At 33.6% G+C, this 20,150-nt stretch overlaps 2 protein-coding genes across 2 annotated transcripts in view; one reads left to right on the top strand and one right to left on the bottom strand.

Moving 5' to 3' along the window:
- The window catches only part of LOC134253085 (SUMO-activating enzyme subunit 1-like), a 41,815-nt gene extending 37,270 nt beyond the window's left edge, over positions 1 to 4,545 (bottom strand). Inside the window, exons 1-8 of the mRNA XM_062735599.1 lie at positions 4,502 to 4,545; positions 4,214 to 4,373; positions 3,710 to 3,769; positions 3,324 to 3,580; positions 3,023 to 3,116; positions 2,561 to 2,666; positions 1,766 to 1,910; positions 1,102 to 1,171 (exon numbers count right to left, since the gene is read on the bottom strand). Coding sequence (XP_062591583.1) covers positions 1,102 to 1,171; positions 1,766 to 1,910; positions 2,561 to 2,666; positions 3,023 to 3,116; positions 3,324 to 3,580; positions 3,710 to 3,769; positions 4,214 to 4,373; positions 4,502 to 4,545 — 936 coding nt within the window. The remainder of the gene's footprint in view (positions 1 to 1,101; positions 1,172 to 1,765; positions 1,911 to 2,560; positions 2,667 to 3,022; positions 3,117 to 3,323; positions 3,581 to 3,709; positions 3,770 to 4,213; positions 4,374 to 4,501) is intronic.
- A 2,433-nt stretch (positions 4,546 to 6,978) lies between these two features.
- On the top strand, positions 6,979 to 8,196 carry LOC134253083 (uncharacterized). The gene is made up of 3 exons (XM_062735598.1): positions 6,979 to 7,375; positions 7,685 to 7,959; positions 8,143 to 8,196. The coding sequence occupies exons 1-3, from the start codon at positions 6,979 to 6,981 to the stop codon at positions 8,194 to 8,196; spliced, it is 726 nt and encodes a 241-aa protein (XP_062591582.1).
- Positions 8,197 to 20,150: the final 11,954 nt, after the last annotated feature.

Here is a 20,150-nt window from a genome sequence, read left to right as displayed (position 1 = left end):
CCTGGGTAATGGAGGGAAATGACCCAGGAGAGAGATGACCTGGGCGGAAATGACCTAGGCGGAGCAGGTACTGGGGAGAAATGACCCGGATTCGGTCACAGTCAAGGTCACAAGGTCATTGACCTTGATATCATTTGAAAGAACTTTATTAGAGGAGTATGCATACCAAATATGAAGTCTCTATCTCTTTCGGTTTAAACGCTTTGGCGAAGGTTAAAGTTGACAACAGACAGACAGACAAACAGATAAACAGACAAACAGACAGGACAAAAACAATATGCGCCCCGAAAAAATTCTGGCGCATAAATATGACATTTCCGAGGTATGTGTATTGACTTTAAATGTACCATTACGATAAATAGATACATACGATCACCAATAGATGTAAAGAAATATCCTTGTCATCTCTACTCTTGATTTAAATAAAGTTCACAACAATAAAACATTTTATATGCAATTTGTTAGGATTTGTTCATCGACATTCAACGTGTTGTTTACATGTTTATGTTATGTTTGTCCCAGAAATCCCGCGAGATTCATACATTCTCCGACTTTTTCACAAAAGAGCGCACTAAGAACTATAACTCTACAATAGTGGAAATGGAATGTACTATCAATAAAGATTTATTTTAAAGTTCCTTAAATCAATATATTTCATATTTTTTTATTCGAAACTATGTCGTGGAGAAGAAATTAAAAATTTAGAAAAAAATCTTTAATGGAATAATATATCAAAGATATATTTCTCTTTGATAAATGATATTATTAAACTGCTTAAAATGAATTTTGTTCTCAATTTACAGTTTATTTTTCAAAAAACTTGCATACCAAACATTGACATGGGTATATGTGGGAGCATGAAGGGAAAGAAAACTCTGGATAGAGAAAGTATATTTCTAATTTGTGATTTTGTGTTTGCTTCATTCATCTATCTAAACCATTTCAATTTAGTATATCTGTGAGGCAACACCTGAACTGCTAGGCCTAATTTTGCCTATGTAATCCATTGCATAAAAACAGTGCAATACTAAACTTTAATACCTCAAAATCATTTTGTAAAATTAAAAAAACAATTCATAGTGCTACACAGGATACACTTACCTTAATGATTTCTTGCCCCATGACTCCTCCCACAATGGCACACACTGGACTCAATTCAGCAAAGCAGAAACTGTAAACAGTTATACAGTGTTAGAGTTTCTAAATTAAAGGAACTCTAGGCATGCCTGGTGTATTCTAAACGCAATACATGTACTAGTTTGGTCTCTTTAGAAGATGGTAATATGAATATAGTTTATAGTTTTTAAGACCATCAAATAAAATTATTTCAGGACATATAATCTTGTATCTTGTATATCTTTTCTTCTGATGCTAGGAAGGTCAAAATAATTTTTTACACTAGAATTCTAGGGGCAATGACATACATGTATGTGCTATGAGTGGTATCACTAACTCCCGTGGAAATAGAATCTAAAAAAATCAGCTTTGTTCCTCCCATTACAACAGTATGGGTGAGTACATTGTACGTAGCCTACCAGAAACAACAAAGGACCCACTGTAGATTACTAAACAGCTTAAGTTTCACTGCATCTTATTTTCATGAGATAAATGTACTTATTGACGAATTGTGCTATTGCTTTATATAATCTTTACATATACAAATATGATATATATGGCATGAATGAAATTTTTGCAATCAAACACACTGTCTGATATAAGTATGCAAAAATGAAGTTCCTGGGGGAAAAAAAATGATTTACAGTACCTGGCAAATTCATCTGACAGTAAGCTGGGACTGAGTTTCAGTTTCTCCAGGGTCGCTGTTTTCTGTTCTATTAATAACTTGATGTCGCTCTCTTTCTGTTTGACATCAGGTCGTCTGTTGTTCTTATTCATAAAGTCGTGTAACACTGCAAACACAAAAAAATTCATCTCTTAAAATTTTAGAAGGAGTACAATAAGATGTTTTTAAAATTAGAATGATTCAATTTTGATAAAAAAAAATACTAAATTAAACTCAGATTTCATCTAAATCGTCACATATGAAGTGTATTTTTAAGATTTGACACCTGAATAAAGCATAACATGAAGGTTTTTTCTAAACATTTATATTTAATACCGTAAAAGTAGAATATTTAGCAAGGATTTAATTTTGGCATTATTAGCAAGGGTGTTGACATCGCTAAAATTGAATATCGCTAAAAATTGATTGCATATTATTTGTAATAGCTTCTTAAGTTAAAATTTCAAAATCGCTAAAATTACTTCTCGCTAAAAATAAAATACCAGATTGGAAAAGATTGGAAATATTTTAATCACATGAAATACCGTATAAGTGGAAATTTTAGTGAGACGCAAATTTCAATTTCTACCTGGTAGAAATTGCTGAATTTGCTTCTCACTAAAATTTCCACTTATACGGTATTTCATGTGATTAAAATATTTCCAATCTTTAGTCATTTGTTCAACTCAATTTGTAAATAGCAATTTTTACCAAAGAAATTACAATAAAGAATTTGAAATCAAGGACAAAATAAAACAAGTGTTATTTATCTCAGACCTTGCAAGATGAAGTACGTGTTGGGAGTTCTTTTGAGTTTACGATGAGCAGATTGTGAGGACCAGTCAACATCTAACGCACTCTGTAGTCGACTGAAGGAAACACTCTACAAAACAGAAAAATAGATAATAGAGAAAAATACCAAAAGAAGTACAGTAAAACTCGTTTAGTACGAACACGGATAATGCGAATTTACGGATAAAGCGAAGCCATATTGGATCCCAAGCTATATGAATTTTACGTATTATTTATACGGATATAACGAATTACGGATATAGCGAAGTAAATTCATAGGTCCCAGCGACTTCGTTATAACCGAGTTTTACTGTAAACATTGTTCTCTTAAACAATACTGTACAGCTTAAGACAAAAGTTGGTCACATACACTGTACCTACAGGTTCACTCAGGATGGTTGTTTCTGGTCGGTACTGTATGATTTCAGTAACATATAATTTTTGTACCTTTTTCACTGTCACCATTTCTAATTCCTCCTTCTTTGCTTTTTTAGCTGCTGGTTTCCCGTCCTCTTCCTTTGGTTTGGGTTTCGGAACTTCTCTGAAAAATTCAAATAATCCTTCTAAATACCTGGGTTCATTAAAAACACTTGCTTTATAAAGCTTTAATGAAGTTAAACTTTTTTCATTATTCTTCCAACTCAATTTTCAAGCATAAATACAGTAAAGGGAATTATTGATGTGTAAATCACACAGACTTAAATATTACTTACTGATTGAAAAAAGTTAAAAGTACATGTGAACCTACTCTGCATATTCGTGTTCTCCTAAATCAGAAAACATGAAACCATAAAAACCAAACACATCCCCTCCGAAGAACTTGATTTTGTGTTCGGAGCAGATTTTGTTGATTCTGAGGAGAGTGGACTGTTTACAACACGTGGCGCACACAACGTCAAACTTGGTGAAGAAATCGTCAGCTTTCTCCTCTACGCTCTGTGTGTCTGCTGTCACCTCTACCATCGGATTCAGACGCTGAGTGTATTCTAGGGAAGCCTCAGCTCTCTGATAATTAAATATACAAAACATCCTCGACTTAACTGGCAACCAAGTGTTTAGAAGACCTTAGGATAAAAGAATATACTTTTTTCCTACATGTATATCATATATGCAAGCAATTAACACTAGGCTTACATTTTTACCCACGTCATCCCTGGAAATGAGGAATTGTGAACAATTGTCTTCTTCTGTAGACTGGAAAAAGAAAACAAAATTATGACAGTGTTACTCTTGTATCAGCATTAATCATTCTGTTTCACTACGCTCATCGCTTATCATTTAATCGCTAATTAACCCAGGTGGTACATTTGTAAAAATGAAAAAAAAAAATAAAAAAAAAAATACAGAATTGATAGTATTTCAATGTATACACATCTTGAATAATTATGTGATATGTTATAAATACAGTATTAAAATTTGCATGAATAATTCAGGGCTCTCACACCACTTTTTGGGACTGGGGCCGGGGCTGTTCAAATCAGGAAAATTATCGTCAATTTGGGAAAAGTTGGATAACAAACATTCATTAAAAAATCCTCAAATTTTGCTTTTCTAGCATTTTGTCATCAACTTAACTCTGGTTTTGAATAAATAGTTAAACAGAACAAACATGGGTACATAGGCTATTTTTAAAAGTACATTAGCTTTGTCATAACCATCTTTGAGTGTTGATATTATGGTTATATGTCTTTCTGAGTGACAGTCGCTAGTCACATAGTCCTGAATTTCCTCTATCACATGGACAACTTTGCTTACCAATACAGCGCGGGACTGAACATCCCAAAGCGTTGGTATGTTTCTAGGTGCAGTGTACTAATGTTTAAATGAAATGTCTATTTTTGAAACCAAAATGATGTTTTTCGTCGAAACTACATGACAAGATACTCTGCATTCATAGTTAGTATACATTTTTGTAAAAATAATTACCTGGCTCCCCGAACCAGTTTACGAATGCATTTGGCGCGAATCATTTGTACGAAACATTTATAGTTTAAAAGTCCATGATTTTGTTGCCTGAACATAGCTGGTCAGATTTTACAAACACGTCCCTAGGTCTTTTATACGCCCGGATCGATAGATCCAGGGCGTATATTGTTTTTGTCCTGTCTGTTTGTCTGTCTGTCTGTTGTCAACTTTAACCTTCGCCATAGATTTTGAACTATAAGAGATAGAGACTTCATATTTGGCATGCATATTCCACTAATAAAGTCCTTTCAAATGACATCAAGGTCAATGACCTTGTAACCTTGACTGTGACCTATATACTAAAAATAGCTTTTTCCACTTTTTGCCATAACTTTTGAACCATAGGAGATAGGGAATTCATATTTGGTATGCATACGCCACCAATTAAGTTCTTTCAAACGACACCAAGATCGGTCAATGACCATGTGACCTTGACTGTGACCAATATGTTAAAATAGATTTTTCGAATTTTGTTGCTGCCGGGCGCATAGTGTTCCACAAACACATCTTGTTTTCATTTAGTTTGAAAGACCTTGTGAGATTGTAACATTTATGTCCATTTTTCCAAGGGGGTACTACCGGGGGGTATAACATAGTAATGTTTCACAAAAAATAAACACCTAAAACATTTAATGCATGATACGTGAACATGTACATCATAGAACAGAAGATTGGAATTGATTTTGCTCGAAAATCAAACTTTATCTAATTCAAAATTTTAATACATTAGTACATAAAATGAAACTGACAAAATTAATGGTTGTTGGCTTGAAAAAAGAAAATAAGGGCCTATGCCAGGCTCGAACCTAAAACTGTTCGCTTAGAGCGCACTGAACAGGCAGCCCTACTTACTGAGCTATCGTCGCTACTCATATACAGTTGATTTAAAAAGGACAAAGAAGCTCAAAATTTACACATTTGTATTTTTTGGAAAAAAGTTCATTTTTGTGGTCCCTGGGTCTTCTCTCCATTTTTTAAATATGTGTATTCGTTTCTTTGAATTAAAATACACACATATAATGTTTCAAAATCAGGGAGAGAAGACCCAGAGATAGAAAAATTCTAGAAAAACGTTTTTAAAATGGTACCATTTTGTACAAAATGTCTGATCTGGCCAATTTTTTTAGCAAATCAAAGCTCAATTTCGGGAAAATATTATCCTTTCCTGTTGCACAGGAACCTGATAAATAAAAAAAGAATGAGTGCAATTAAGTACGTCATTTGGAACCTTTTCGGCTACCCATTTTAAGCTTAACATTGCAATATATCGCTAAATTAATCTATGATTAATGTGCAAACATATGCTATTGAAATTTATTTCTAGAATTTTTTGTCATACATATTTCTATGATTACAGAAAATGTAATTGAAAAGAACATGTAAAAGCCTTAAATTTCGGAAATTTGAACGGGACCACTTTCGAATCTAAGGTATCCGCAAATAGGCGGAGACGGTTGTGGAATGTAAACATTAGCACATATGATTTTTTCGCATTGCGAATTGATATAGAGAAGAGAGAGAGATCGTGATGATTTCATGGTGCACAATTATTAAATGATTCTAATTTTAAGGGATGGGGTAAATGTGTCGCTGTGCAAACCATAATACAGAGGCGACATAAGCCTATACATGTACTTATACTAATGACACTCTCAATACCAGAATTCTTTCAAAACACCCCTAATGAAAAGCATAAAGATAAATAAGAGACATATTATATTCAAACCCTATTAAAATTTGCGCAAAAATCTCTCATAGTTTGAAGTTTGAAATACGAAAGATAATGTCACAACAGAGACTTAAACACAATGAAATTTTCAATGAAAGCGTTAGCGTATCGAACAGCAGAAGGTCACGTGAGAAAGGTGATTATAATATCAATCGTTGTTGCTCAGTGACCGGCTAATTTAGTAGCTACCTCGACCCTAGTTTGGGGACATTTTTTTGAAAATTAGATATGAGCCGCAACTTGGCCAACATTGTCCTTTGGATATGTATAAGTTTAAGTTAAAATACATATTCTGTGCAAATAAGAAAAATGGCCAAGTTGCGGCTCGATGTAAACAAAGTCGTTGAAAACTGGTATGCATATGAATAACAATAGATATGAGACAAAACTGTTAGACCTCGGTCTCAGAAGCTAGTGTCGTTCGGCATTATTTAATACTTTCATGTAATATAATATACCAAAACCTGCTCTTAAGACATTGTTAAATACCTATAAAACATGAATTTAATGAATTTTGGAATTTTATTTTGCACAAAACATCGGGATCCAATTCTCATGGCTTACATGCACTCATTCTTTATAAAATTTCATGTGAAATCTCGATAAAATTTTCAATACAGTTGAAATTGCCATAGACACTAACGACTTGTCAAAACTGTTTACTTTAACATCCAATTTACAAAGATACAGAAATCTTCCACCCAAAATTATGCCATCTTTTCCCAAATTCATTCCAGGAAAATTCCAAGGAGAAGAATTAATAAAACTATTTGGATCCTTATCATCAAGTTCCTTGACTTCAGATAAACATGGCTACAGCATGAAGACAACACAGAAAGCACCAGAAACTGGATCCTCTCCTCCAGTCAAACAGCTGCTTGATGAACCAGAGACTGTCACCACAATAGATACTGAGTATAGTCAGTATACAGGTGTATCCAACATGTCACGTAGAGTCAACAATGTTGCCTCTCTGAGTGATGAAGAAATCTGGACAAGTGGAAATGACATCGTCATGAAACTCTTCAGCATCAATCAGGGATCACTACTCAAGTCAATCACAACCAATTCAGGGTACACACCATGTGACATAGCAGTGTCAAAAAGTGGAGATCTAGTTTATACTGATTACAGTGATAGAACTGTGAACATTGTGAAGAATGAGAAGATAGAGGAGGTAATCAGACTACAGAACTGGAAACCCCACGGTGTCTGTAGTACCTCCTCTGGTGACCTCCTGGTTATCATGGACAGTTATGATTTCAAACAAACAAAAGTTGTCCGTTACTCTGACTCCACACAGAAACAAACCATTCAGTTTGATGAGAAAGTTAAACCTGTCTATTCATCTGATGATTATAATAAATACATAATAGAGAACAGGAACCTGGATATCTGTGTGTCTGACTGTGAAGCTAAAGAAGTAGTGGTGATCAATCAGGCCGGGAAAGTGAGATTCAGGTACACTGGACATACTCCTGCTCCAAGGAACAAACCATTCCGTCCACGAGGAATCACCACAGACAGTCAGAGTCACATCCGTACAGCTGATGCTAACAATCACTGTGTCCACATTATAGATCAGGATGGACAGTTCCTCTGTTACATAGACTGTAGACTGAGTGAACCCTGGGGACTGTGTACAGATACATATCACAATCTGTTTGTTGCTGAATTCAGACAGAAACAAGTGAAAAAAATCAAATATTTGTATTCTATATAAATAAATAAACCAGTTATGCAATATTACTGATATATAATTATGCGCACTATGGAAATTTGCAAAACACATACAATTTTGATATTTTTTTCTTATTGAATTGATCTTAAGGTTTTTAAACTCATGTTTTAATTTCTTTTGTCTTTTATCAAGCTAGCCATCAGCTTACCTATCAGAAAGAACTACAGATGTCCTATGCACACCTAAAAAAATCATAATATAATAGCTGACGCATCTTGTCCTATGTGTAATTATCATAATGAAGATAATGAACACTTTTTTTATAAATTGTCCAGCATATAGCATTCAAGATAAAAATATGAAACGTTTTAAAGTACATTCCATTTTCATATGTATTCTTGTTTCTTTAAAAATATTAATATTCTTTATGCTTATTATACCCCCTGCTTAAAAAGTTGGAAGGTATACTGTAATCGGTACATATGGGGGCCCAGTGGTTCTTGAGAAGAAGTCAAAAATGTGAAAAGTTAATAGATGGACGGAAGACAGACAGCTGGAGACGGACGGACGACAGACAAAATATGATCAGAAAAGCTCACTGGAGCCTTCTGTACTGTATTTCATAACAACACCGTTATTAAATGTTTTTTCGGGCAACATTGATTATGTAAGCCCCCTCTGAACGAAAATATTGTCCCCCACGAAGCGGAGTTCGTGGAGGGCGATATTTCGTTTCGAGGGGGCTAACATAATCATTGTTGCCCTCAACCCCAGTCCATATTTGTATATTACATGTATCTAAAAATAGAAAATCAATTTTTAGATAACTTAAAAAATATTAGTGACTTAAATTGCTACACAGGAGACGTTTACCTTAATGATTTCTTGCCCCATGACTCCTCCCACAATGGCACACACTGGACTCAGCTCAGCAAAGCAGAAACTGTAAACATTTTAATATGTACAGGGTTAGCGTTGTTTTAAAATCAGCATCAGCAAAAATGTGGCTATTGCTCTAGACTATATCATTTTTACATATACAAATATATGCAAGAATAATTTTTTTGCAATTAAGCACACTGTCTGACGTACAAATGTAATTATGTGAAAATAAAGTTTCCGCAAATAAAAAGTGATTAAGAGTACCTGGCGAAGTCATCTGACAATAGGGTGGGGCTGAGCTTCAGTTTCTCCAGGGTTGCTGTTTTCTGTTCTATTAATAGCTTGATGTCGCTCTCTTTCTGTCTGACAAAAGGATATCTGTTGTTGTTATTCATAAAGTCGTGTAACACTGTAAACATAAAACAGATTCATCTCATAAAATTTTAACAAGAGTATTTAAATATGTAATTAAAATTAGGCTACATAAAATTAAATTCTGGTTCTCAGCCCTCGCGCATCCATTTTGAGGTAGCTACATTGGTAATTTTATTGTATTTTTGATAAAATAGGGAAAAAAGTTCATCCTCATCTTTACATTGTTTAGTACTCAAATATCACTCCAGGTAGCCATTTGCAAAGAAATCTGGCTACTTTATTTAAAAATACATTGAATAAGACATTGTCTACGATGTTCATATGCTGATAATCAATGGATAAAGCAAACTTTTTGATCATACATGGAAAGTATATTTGTGAATTTAAAAAATATCATTATTTAAAAAAAAATCGAAATTAAAATGAAAAAAATACCTCCCTCATCTACATTATTGCCAATAAAATGATACATAAAATGCCTCCCTGCCGCATCTGTTTTTTGAGAAAATTGACCTGAGAACCAGAGAACTAAATTTACATAGCCTTAGAATGTTTCAATTGAATTTAGATAAAAAATATTTGATTAAACTCAGATTGCATCTGAATTATCATATATGAAGTGAATTTTTAAGATTTGACACCTGAATTAGCATAACATGAAGATCTTTTTTAAATACTGAAGATTGGCAAATAATCACAATGGTTTCAATTTCGCTACGTTTTGTCATTTTACCGCGAAATTAAACCCGTATTGAATGCTATAATTATTTTGTTAAAACATTTAAATGCTTATACGAAATAACAATTTATTTCTTACAGCGTGAAATAAAAGCCATGATGATCGCAATTGGTACTTTTTGAGATATCGTGAAATTCTAACACCGTGGAAAACGACTTACAGTATACCGGGTATATATTTAATATTTCATGTGATTTAAATATTTCCGATCTTTACTCATTTGTTCAAATAAATTTGTGAATAGCGTTTTTTCCCCATAGAAATTACCATTAAGAACTCTTTAACTAAATTAAGGACAAAACATTGATGTAACCATCAAAGGTCGCCCGGGAATTATTGCCTGACGTCACGGCGTCAGGCTGTATAAGGATTGATAATTGCTTGATCCGAAACTAATATATCATACCCAGAGAGCTAGATTTTGTGCAAGCTGATTTACATTGGAAATCTTTTATCTGCATTTTAAAAGAAACTTTTTTTCAGGGAAACAATGATTTTACTGATGCAAAATAATGCAGTATTTACTTTGTTTACTCTGTTTGCATGAAACAGATTATTCCATGTGATTTACCGTTTCAACGTGTCCGTGTATCTTTTTTTCTGCATTTCTATACTACTGGATCAGTCCACTTATCTTCTACAAAAGGGGTGAATCGCTCTTTTCGCGCCAAATGTCACGAGTAAGCGATCTTCGCGCCTTTTCTTGGATTGTTCTGTTGTATGAATGGGGGTGCTAACTTCCATGGAATTAAATAAAGTTATTGTAACATCCATCTTCTTATGATTCAGAAATTCTATCTACAAATTATAGTTTATTCCTTAAAACAACATATGAATCGTATGTATCATAATATGGACAAGCAAAAACAAAATAAATTATTTCTCTAATTTGTTTCCCCTCTGTTGGTTTATTCCATATTTTAATGGACTAGTCCAATCACCACAAACGATCGACGCAGTTCAACCAGGTTCCAGACGATTTGACGAAAGAAATTACCTGTGCGAAATCTTGGATTTCTTTTCCACAAAGGCCTAAATGTAATATGTTGGTTTTACCTATTTTTCGTTCTCAAAAAATTATAGTACCCATGTTTCAGGGAAAAAAAAGATCAATGAACACAAACTACTACTGTTTACTTCATTGGAGAAAATGCTTTCCTACAACATATGTATTTAGTTATATCCAACCTCTAAAATGTTCACAATGAATGATTTGACAACAGATTTCAGAATAGGTGTAGCTTTAAATTTAGATCCAGGGGTAGATAAATCTACTTGCAGAAAAGGCAATCGCATCATCTCGGGTCCTTTCGTCAGAGGTCGAAAACATACTCGAATGTATCGATATCGATATCATCGGATATTAAAAATTTATATATTTCCTGTTCATAGTAAAAATGGAGTTAGAAGTCCCTTCTATAGTATATTTTAGATCATATCCATGGCACGCCAAATTCACAAAAATGAGATATACCTAGTTTCACAATTGATAAACTAGGTTTATTGACTGTAAACTATAGTTTACAAACCGTAAACTATAGTTAACGATTCGTTAAGTATAGTTAATGATTCGTTAAGTATAGTTTTCATCTGTAAAACTTTATTTAACGGTCGTTAACTATAGTTTACGAATGATAATCTAAGTTTATCTGTCAGTAATAAGCGTTAACAATAGATTTTGTTGATAAACATAGATTCACGTTTGTAAACTATAGTTTAAGATCGTAAACTATAGTTAAGAGTTGTTAATCATAGTTTCACAAATCGTGAAACAATATTTATCAGATCGTTAACTATAGTTAACGGTTTGTAAACTATAGTTTACAAATCGTGAAACTGTATTTATCAGATAATCTATGTTTTGCAATCGCAAATGATAGTTTTCGGTGTTAAGTATAGTTTACGGTTGTGAAACATAGATTATCGCGTTAACTATAGTTTACAGATGTAAAATATAGATTAACGTTGTTAACTATAGTTTACAGTCCGTAAACTATAGTTAACAACCGATAAACCTAGTTTATCGATTGTTAAACTATGTTTATCTCATTTTTGTGAATTTGGCGTGCCATAAATATCATTACATTGAATAAAGTTAACTCCATATTCCACAGAAAATATATACATCATCCATGCTTTTATTTCAAAGTTTGTGAAAGGGGGGTGGGGTGTCATGGCGTATAAATTAACAATACATTTGTGGTCTCGTTCCCTAGATAAGGACCGAGGAGTGGGACCGAGGAGTTGCGATTGGCATAAAAACCCACATACATTAACCATTCTGTTAACAACTCTTCAGAATGCAGCAAATGCATCGTTCTTTTACAAGTTAAAAAATTAAATATTTTTACAAGGTTCTCAAATAAAAAGACATACATGTATTTCAAACACAAAAAGTATTGCTCAAAAGGTTGATCACTTCTCTTACAGATATTGATTGATTACGTCAGGCAAGCTTTTTGAAAAGCTGTTACTTGTATAAAGTAAACAATGAAAATGAGTCTTGATCAACAAACCGCTTGATATGTATAAAAAGGCTTGGTCTAATATTGATGGAGACGATAGTCGAAAATATATGGATTATAACATCAAAGTGTCTAAATCAGCGTCATGTTTTATCTTTGCTGAAAATGAAGTTGGATAAGTCCGACTTAAATATAGGAATTTCATTCATACACATTCTTTAGTCTCCATAAACAGTTGAAGAACCAATATTGGTACCATCATACGATCTTCTGAAGATTTATTAGTAAGTTACGGACAATATTCTCACCATCATTCAACTTATAGAAAATCTCATATCGGCGGTCTTCTGTGACAGCGTCTTTTGCTATAACAATAGGAGTTTGTCCTTATGTTTTGTACTCCCCGGGTTCTCGATCAAAAAAGACTTCGCTAAGAAAACTCCCATTTCATTTGTATACTTAAGATACGGTGATATTTTTATAATCTTTTTTCTTCTGTGGTCATTTCAAGTCTCTTAAGGTGTCATTACAACATCGAAGTAAAACTGAACTGCTCTCCGGTGCGCCGTAACGTCATAAAACGTCGCCATTTTTCGTGTGTTGTGTTTACCACTTTCTCATTTTAAATGCTTGAGAAACTGCCAAAAATTAACCAAATGCCTTGAAATTTTTACAAAAACTACAAAATTGATTGTGAATTGAATTAGGATAATTTTAATCCATTTCCTATGTATTTAAAACTTTTATTTTGAATTCAAACTTGTGTATTCTTAATCAAACTTTGGTTTTTTGACCGTGCGCCGTATGACAATACCCCGTGCTCATTCAAGCATAATAAAATCTTTATTTTTGCCTATATTTTATCAAAAAAATTATACACTTAAATATGATAAACATTTACTGAAATTTTCAGCTTAGTGCGCCCATTACTTTTCGAGAAAAACGTTTTGTCCACGATTTTATGGGACAACCCTCGTACTTATTGAAAAGGTTGAGAAAAAAAAAACGTTAACCTACTCTGCAAACGCAGATTTTGTTGATTCTGAGGAAATGGACTGTTATAGGATTAAACGTTCTTTTTTCAGAATTTATCGATGTGTAAACTCTGCCTTTTTACTCACAAACTGAATAAAAGTGCTAAGCACTTTTATGTAAAGTTTGTGAGTAAAAAGGCAGAGTTTACACATCGATAAATTCTGAAAAAAGAACGTTTAATTCTTATAATTCCAATTACGAATTTTTTAAATTATTAAAATTATTTCCCTTTGAGGCCGCCATACAATCCGTTATTTTGTACAGCGTAGGAATACTTTATGCCGCAAAGAAACGTATACAAGATGAATATCGATAAAATCCAACCTAAATTGTCAAAACAATCAATAAATAAACTTATATAAACTCATTGATTGTTGTTCAAGTCAACAAATATCGTAAATACGCGTATTCTCCAGAATAATTTGTGTTTGACCATGGCCATGTTGACATAAACAAACATCGTCATAACGAAAGTAGCAGACCGACGACGTCCTCGATTTCCTCTGGTTCGTTCAAAGATTTAGGGATCTGTAGGATGTAAACATATGAATTTGATGCTAAAAAGGCAAGAGTCTGAGGTATGTTTCTTTTCCCTATCACAACCATACCAACTGAGCTGATATGGAACGTCGAGAAAATGACAGCATGATCAGCGATTTTTTAAAATTCACACTCGTGATCCGACAGTGACATAAACATGATATTACCGTCTGTCAGTCCTGTTTATCTCTTTTTCATTCATTCATTCGATCATTCATTCATTTTTTTATTCCAAGTTTCTTGTAATCATAATTTAACTATAAAACGGACAAGAAGTATCTGTTTTCATTGTTTTACAACAGTCAAAAAAGTAGTTCTGATGATCGAAGAATTCATCGATGTGTAAACTTTTTCTTGAATTTGTTTTCGTCCAATCAAAACACAGGGAATCAATAAATAAAATTAAGATTGGAATTATTTAATTATAACACGTGACACACACGACGTAAAACTTCGTAAAGAAATCGTCAGCTTTCTCTTTTACACTCTTTGTCATACTCCCCGTCGAGGCCTCATCTATAGAGAGACCTCTCCCGGATGACGCAGTACAGAAACAAATTTGTATATTGTGAGTCCGCGATTCTCGCGCGGGCGAATAACACTAAAAACATAGTTCGCCATTAAAGTTTGAAAATATATACATTTGAGCATTAATAAAAGTTTAAAATTATTTAAAAGATAAACGATCATTAAAAAGTTGAGAAAAACTTTTTTAAATTAAAGTGTAAAGTATTCATAGATTGTACTTTCACTTTCATTTTCACTACATCAACAATGGATGAAAAACTTGGGAAAGCTAAAAAAACACTTGGTTTTGATTTTGAGTTGAAGGAAGAACAAGTTGCTGCTCTCCGTGCATTCATAGCAAAAAGAGACGTTGTGTGTCTCCTTCCAACTGGGTATGGAAAAAGCATCGTATTTCAGCTGATGCCTTTTCTTGTTGACGATCCTTATGCTGTCGCAGTAGTAATATCACCTTTAAACGCAATCATGAAAGACCAGGTGAAAAAACTATGTGAAAGTGGGGTGCCTGCATGTTTTTTAGATATGGCAGGAACAGACGGCACGACCTACAAATTAAAAAAAAACACAGCAGGGTAGGAATTATATATTTATATTTTAGTACAGTGTCTTTTTTTTTAAATTTTAAGCCAACCTTTTATTAGAACAAAATAGAGAATAATAAATTAAAAATATTACTAGTGCTAATTGTAACGGGGACCGTTACAGATGTTCCCCAAACGCTCCCCACCTCCCTTTTGGTGCCGTATTCCCTGTAATCTCTATTAAATAAGAAATACTTTATAGAATTTAGACTCAAAGAAAGTCTTCCAGAAAAATACAAAATATATTTAAAAATAGGCATTGCACGCGTGTTCATTTGCGTAACGACCATATTATCTTGTCTACACTATCTAAAATTTTAATATACTGTATATCAAAGCATTTAATCCATAAGTATATACTTAATATCAAAGCATTTAATCCAAAAGTATTAAAAAATACACTCATTCGAATGTATTTTTAATTTTACTCATTTTGCGTGCACGCACGTGCAAGCACGTGCATAATGACTACACCTTCTTTTAGGAGTCACCTATATTTATCTATGTTCTAAATCCCATCCTGTTTCGTTGAAAAACAAAGGAGTTATAGCCATTTGAATTTTCAGCCAATCAGATTGCAGCACACATACATGCGTGTGATTTCATAAATTTTTATCTTTATCGTATTGAGGGGTATCTAAATGAATGACTATATTTTAAAATTCCAAACATTTCGTCAAAAAACAAAGGAGATATAGCCATATAAAGTTTCAGCCAATCAGATTGCAGTACACGTGCATGCGCGTGATTTCATGATTTTTTTCCTATATCATATTTTAGGATATCCCAATGCATGACTATTTTTCAAATTTCAATGCATTTCGTTAAAAAACAAAGAAGATATAGCCATTTAAAGTTTCAGCCAATCAGATTGCAGCACGCGCGCATGCGCATGCTTTCATGGAAATTTTTATATATCATGCTGTAGATCTTTATAATGTAGGACTATGTTCAAAATTTCAAAAGATTATGACAAGAAACAAGAAAGATATTGAGACTTTAGTTTCAGCCAATCAGAGCGAAGCGCACGTGCATGCGCGTGAGATCTTGCTATTTTGACCATGCTGTCTTGTCTATACTACTAATGTATCCTTATATTATGAGTTTCAAAAAAATTCTTCCAAAAAAAGAAAAGTTACAGTAATATCCATTATATTGGTCATTTCTCGTGTTGCACGTGCGCGCTCTTGCAAGCACGTGCGCGCAAAATGACCTTCGTTCGGCAAATCTACATAACATGTCTACTGACCCTAAAAACATTTTACCTTAGTCGGATGTATAGTTTACAAGATCACTCGAGGACAAAATTTTCCCAGGAATAATAATAATAACTAGTGCTAATTGTAACGGGGACCGTTACAGATGTTCCCCAAACGCTCCCCAACTCCCTTTTGGTGCCATATTCCCTGTAAGCTTCATTAAATAAGACAAACTCTTTGTTTTTGAGACTTTAACAACGTTTACCCAGAAGTGTACCAAGTTCATTCAAATTTTGGCATTGCGTGCGTGCGCATGTGAATGCATGTGCTTAATGTCTACATGATCTATATATTTAAACATACTAAATATGAAAGTAGTTAATCCAAAAATATTTTTAAAAAATACGCTCATTCAAGTGTATTTTTGATTTTGCTCATTTCACGTGCACACACGTGCATACACGGGCATGTGACCATCCCTTCTTATAGAAGTCCATTACATCTATCGTTGTTCTAAATCCCACCCCGTTTGGTTGAAAACCAAGGGAGTTATAGCTGTTTAAAGTTTCAACCAATCAGATTGCAGCGCACGTACACGCATGTGTATGCATGTGCATGGTGACCGTACCTTCTTGTAGGAGTCTATTATATCTATCTATGTTCCAAACCCCATCCTGTTTGGTTGAAAACCAAGGGAGTTATAGCTATTTAAAGTTTAAGCCAATCAGATTGCAGAGCACGTGCATGCACGTGTTTTCATGATAATTGCTATATATCACGTTGTAGGATATCATAATGCATGGCTATGTTTAAAATTTCAAAGGATTTCGTCAAAAAACAAGAAAGATATTGAGACTTTAGTGTCAGCCAATCAGAGCAAAGCACACGTGCATGCGCGTGAGATCTTGCAATTTTGACCATGTCGTCATGTCTATACTACTAATATATCCTCACATTATGAGTTTCAAAGCATTTCATCAAAAAAAAGAAAAGTTGCGGCTCTATCTATTATATTGGTCATTTCACGTGTTGCACGTGCTTGCAAGCACGTGGGCGCAAAATGACCTTGATTCCGCAAATCTACATAACATGTCTACTGACCCTAAAAAAGGTTTTACCTACATCAGACGAACAGTTTACAAGATCATTCCCGGACAAAAAAGTACCCAGGAAGAAGAAGAAGAAAAATAATAATAATAATAATAAGAAACAGAGTAAAAACAATATGTTCCCCAACTTCGTTTGGGGAACATAATAACTAGATGAGATCTCGTTGCGAGCAACGAGTAGGTCTTCCGTTGAATTTCTCGATAAGATGAGATGTGATTTTGACTGAGATATTAGTTAAAAGAGAATGACATTAAGTTTTTCTTCATTAAATTTAAAGTTTCTGATTTTTATCACGATATTCTGAACATCTTTTGTTCAATATGGCTTATAAAAATGCTCCCCCTTTTCGAGACGTAAAGCATGAAAAATATAGCATTTTGGCCCCTTGCAACCCTCATTACGTAAGATATGACTAAACTTTTATAATATATTGTTGCAAATCATTAAGAGGAATACGTTTGCTTCAGTAATATGTCATAAAATATTGATCATTAGAGAGTTATAGATAAAAGACTTTTGGCCCCTCTGAGCCCCTAATTTGAGGGGTCAGTCCTTTTTTCTTGGTATCAAATGAAAGGTCTTGTGAATTTGAAGATATTTTGCTCAGTATTTACTCAGAGATATTTATTCGTTGTTGAGATATGCTGAATGGAGACATTTAGGGGCCTCCCCTATAAGTCCTTAACGGGGCCATTTTACAAACAATCAAAGTATGCATATTGGTTAGAACATTATTCTGACCATCTTTTGTTCAATATTGCTGATTAAAATATTCCGCCTTTTTGAGATATAAAGTGTCAAAGATTTGACATTCTGGTCCCTTGTTACCCCTAATTACGTAATATATGATCAAAATTTTATCATATATTGTTGCAAATTGTTAAGATTAATACTTTGCTACAGTAATGTATAACAAAATATTAATCATTGGAGAGTTATTGAATAAAAGACTTTTGGCCATCTGAGCCCCTAATTTGAGGGGTCAGCCCTATTTTCTTGGTATCAAATGAAAGGTCTTGTGATTTTAAAGATATTTTGCTCAGTATTTATTCAGAGATTTCTATTCATTGTGGAAATATGCTAAATGGAGTTATTTAGGGGCCTCCCCTATAAGTCCTTAACGGGGCCGTTTTACAAAAATTCAAAGTATGCATATTGTTTAGAACATTATTCTGACCATCTTTTGTTCGATATTGCATATTGAAATATTCCCCCTTTTTGAGATATAAATCGTCAAAGATTTGACATTCTGGCCCCTTGTGACCCCTAATTACGTATCATATGATCAAAATTGTATCATATATTGTTGCAAATCATTAAGATGAATACTTTTGCTTCACTAATCCATAACAAAATATTGATTACTATAAAGTTATATATAAAAGACTTTTGCCCCCTCTGAGCCCCTAATTTGAGGGGTCAGCCCCATTTTCTTGGTATCAATTGAAAGGTCTTGTGATTTTAAAGATATTTTGCTCAGTATTTATTCAGAGATTTTTATTCGTTGTGGAGATATGCTGAATGGAAATATTTAGGGGCCAACCCTACAAGTCCTAAAAGGGGCTGTTTTACAAAAATTCAAAGTATGCATATTGTTTAAAACATTATTCTGACCATCTTTTGTTCAATATTGCTTATCAAAATATTCCCCCTTTTTGAGATATAAAGCGTCAAAGATCTGACATTATGGCCCCTTGTGACCCCTTATTACATAACATATGATCGGAATTTTTTCATATATTGTTGCAAATTGTTAAGATGAATACTTTTGCTTCAGTAATGTATCACAAAATATTGATCATTAGAGAGGTATAATTAAAGACTTTTAGCCCCTCTGAGCCCCAAATTTGAGGGGTCAGCCCCTTTTTCTTGATATAAAATGAAAGGTCTTGTGATTTCAAAGACTTTTTGTTCAACACCTATTCAGAGATTTCTTTTCGTTTTGGAGATATGCTGAATGGAAATATTTAGGGGCCACCCCTACAAGTCCTTAATGGGGCCATTCTACTAAAATTCAAAGTAAGCATATTGTTTTGAACATGATTTTGAACATCTTTTGTTCAATATTACTTATCAAAATATTTCGCACTTTGGAGATATTAAGCTTCAAAGATTTAGCATTCTATTCCCTCGTGGCCCCTAATTATGTACCATTCGACATTAAAATCATAATATATAGTTGCAGATTGTTGAGATAAACATCTTTACTTCAGTAATGCATTACAAAATATTAACTGATAAAGAGTTATCAAATGAAGTCTTTTGGCCCCTCTTGGCCCCTAATTTGAGTGTCCAGCACCTTTTTCTTGATTTCAACTTAAAGCTCTTAGGATTTTGAACAATTTTTGAGCAACAACTATTCAGATATTCTTTCTCGTTTTCGAGTTATTCGCAAAAGAAATATTTAGGGGCCAACCCTTCAACTCCCTAATGGGGACGTTTAGCGAAAAATTAAAGGTTGCATATTGTTCAGAACATCATTTTGAACATCTTTTGTTCAATATTACTTATCAAAATATTTGTCACTTTCGAGATATAAAGCATCAATGATTTAGCATTCTGGCCCCTTATAGCCCCTAATTATGTAATATACGACATAAAAATCATAATATATAGTTGTAGATTGTTGAGATAAACATTTTTGCTTCAGTAATGTATAGCAAAATATTGTCTGCTAAAGACTTATCGAAAAAAAACTTTTAGCCCCTCTTGGCCCCTAATTTCAGTGTCCAGCCCCTTCTTCTGGATT

This window comes from Saccostrea cucullata, unplaced genomic scaffold (assembly GCF_032062105.1).
Source record: "Saccostrea cucullata isolate Sc308-1 unplaced genomic scaffold, CSIRO_AGI_Scuc_v1 ctg1525, whole genome shotgun sequence".
In the NCBI taxonomy this organism is placed as follows: domain Eukaryota; kingdom Metazoa; phylum Mollusca; class Bivalvia; order Ostreida; family Ostreidae; genus Saccostrea; species Saccostrea cuccullata.
This window is presented reverse-complemented; position numbering and strand designations above follow the sequence as displayed.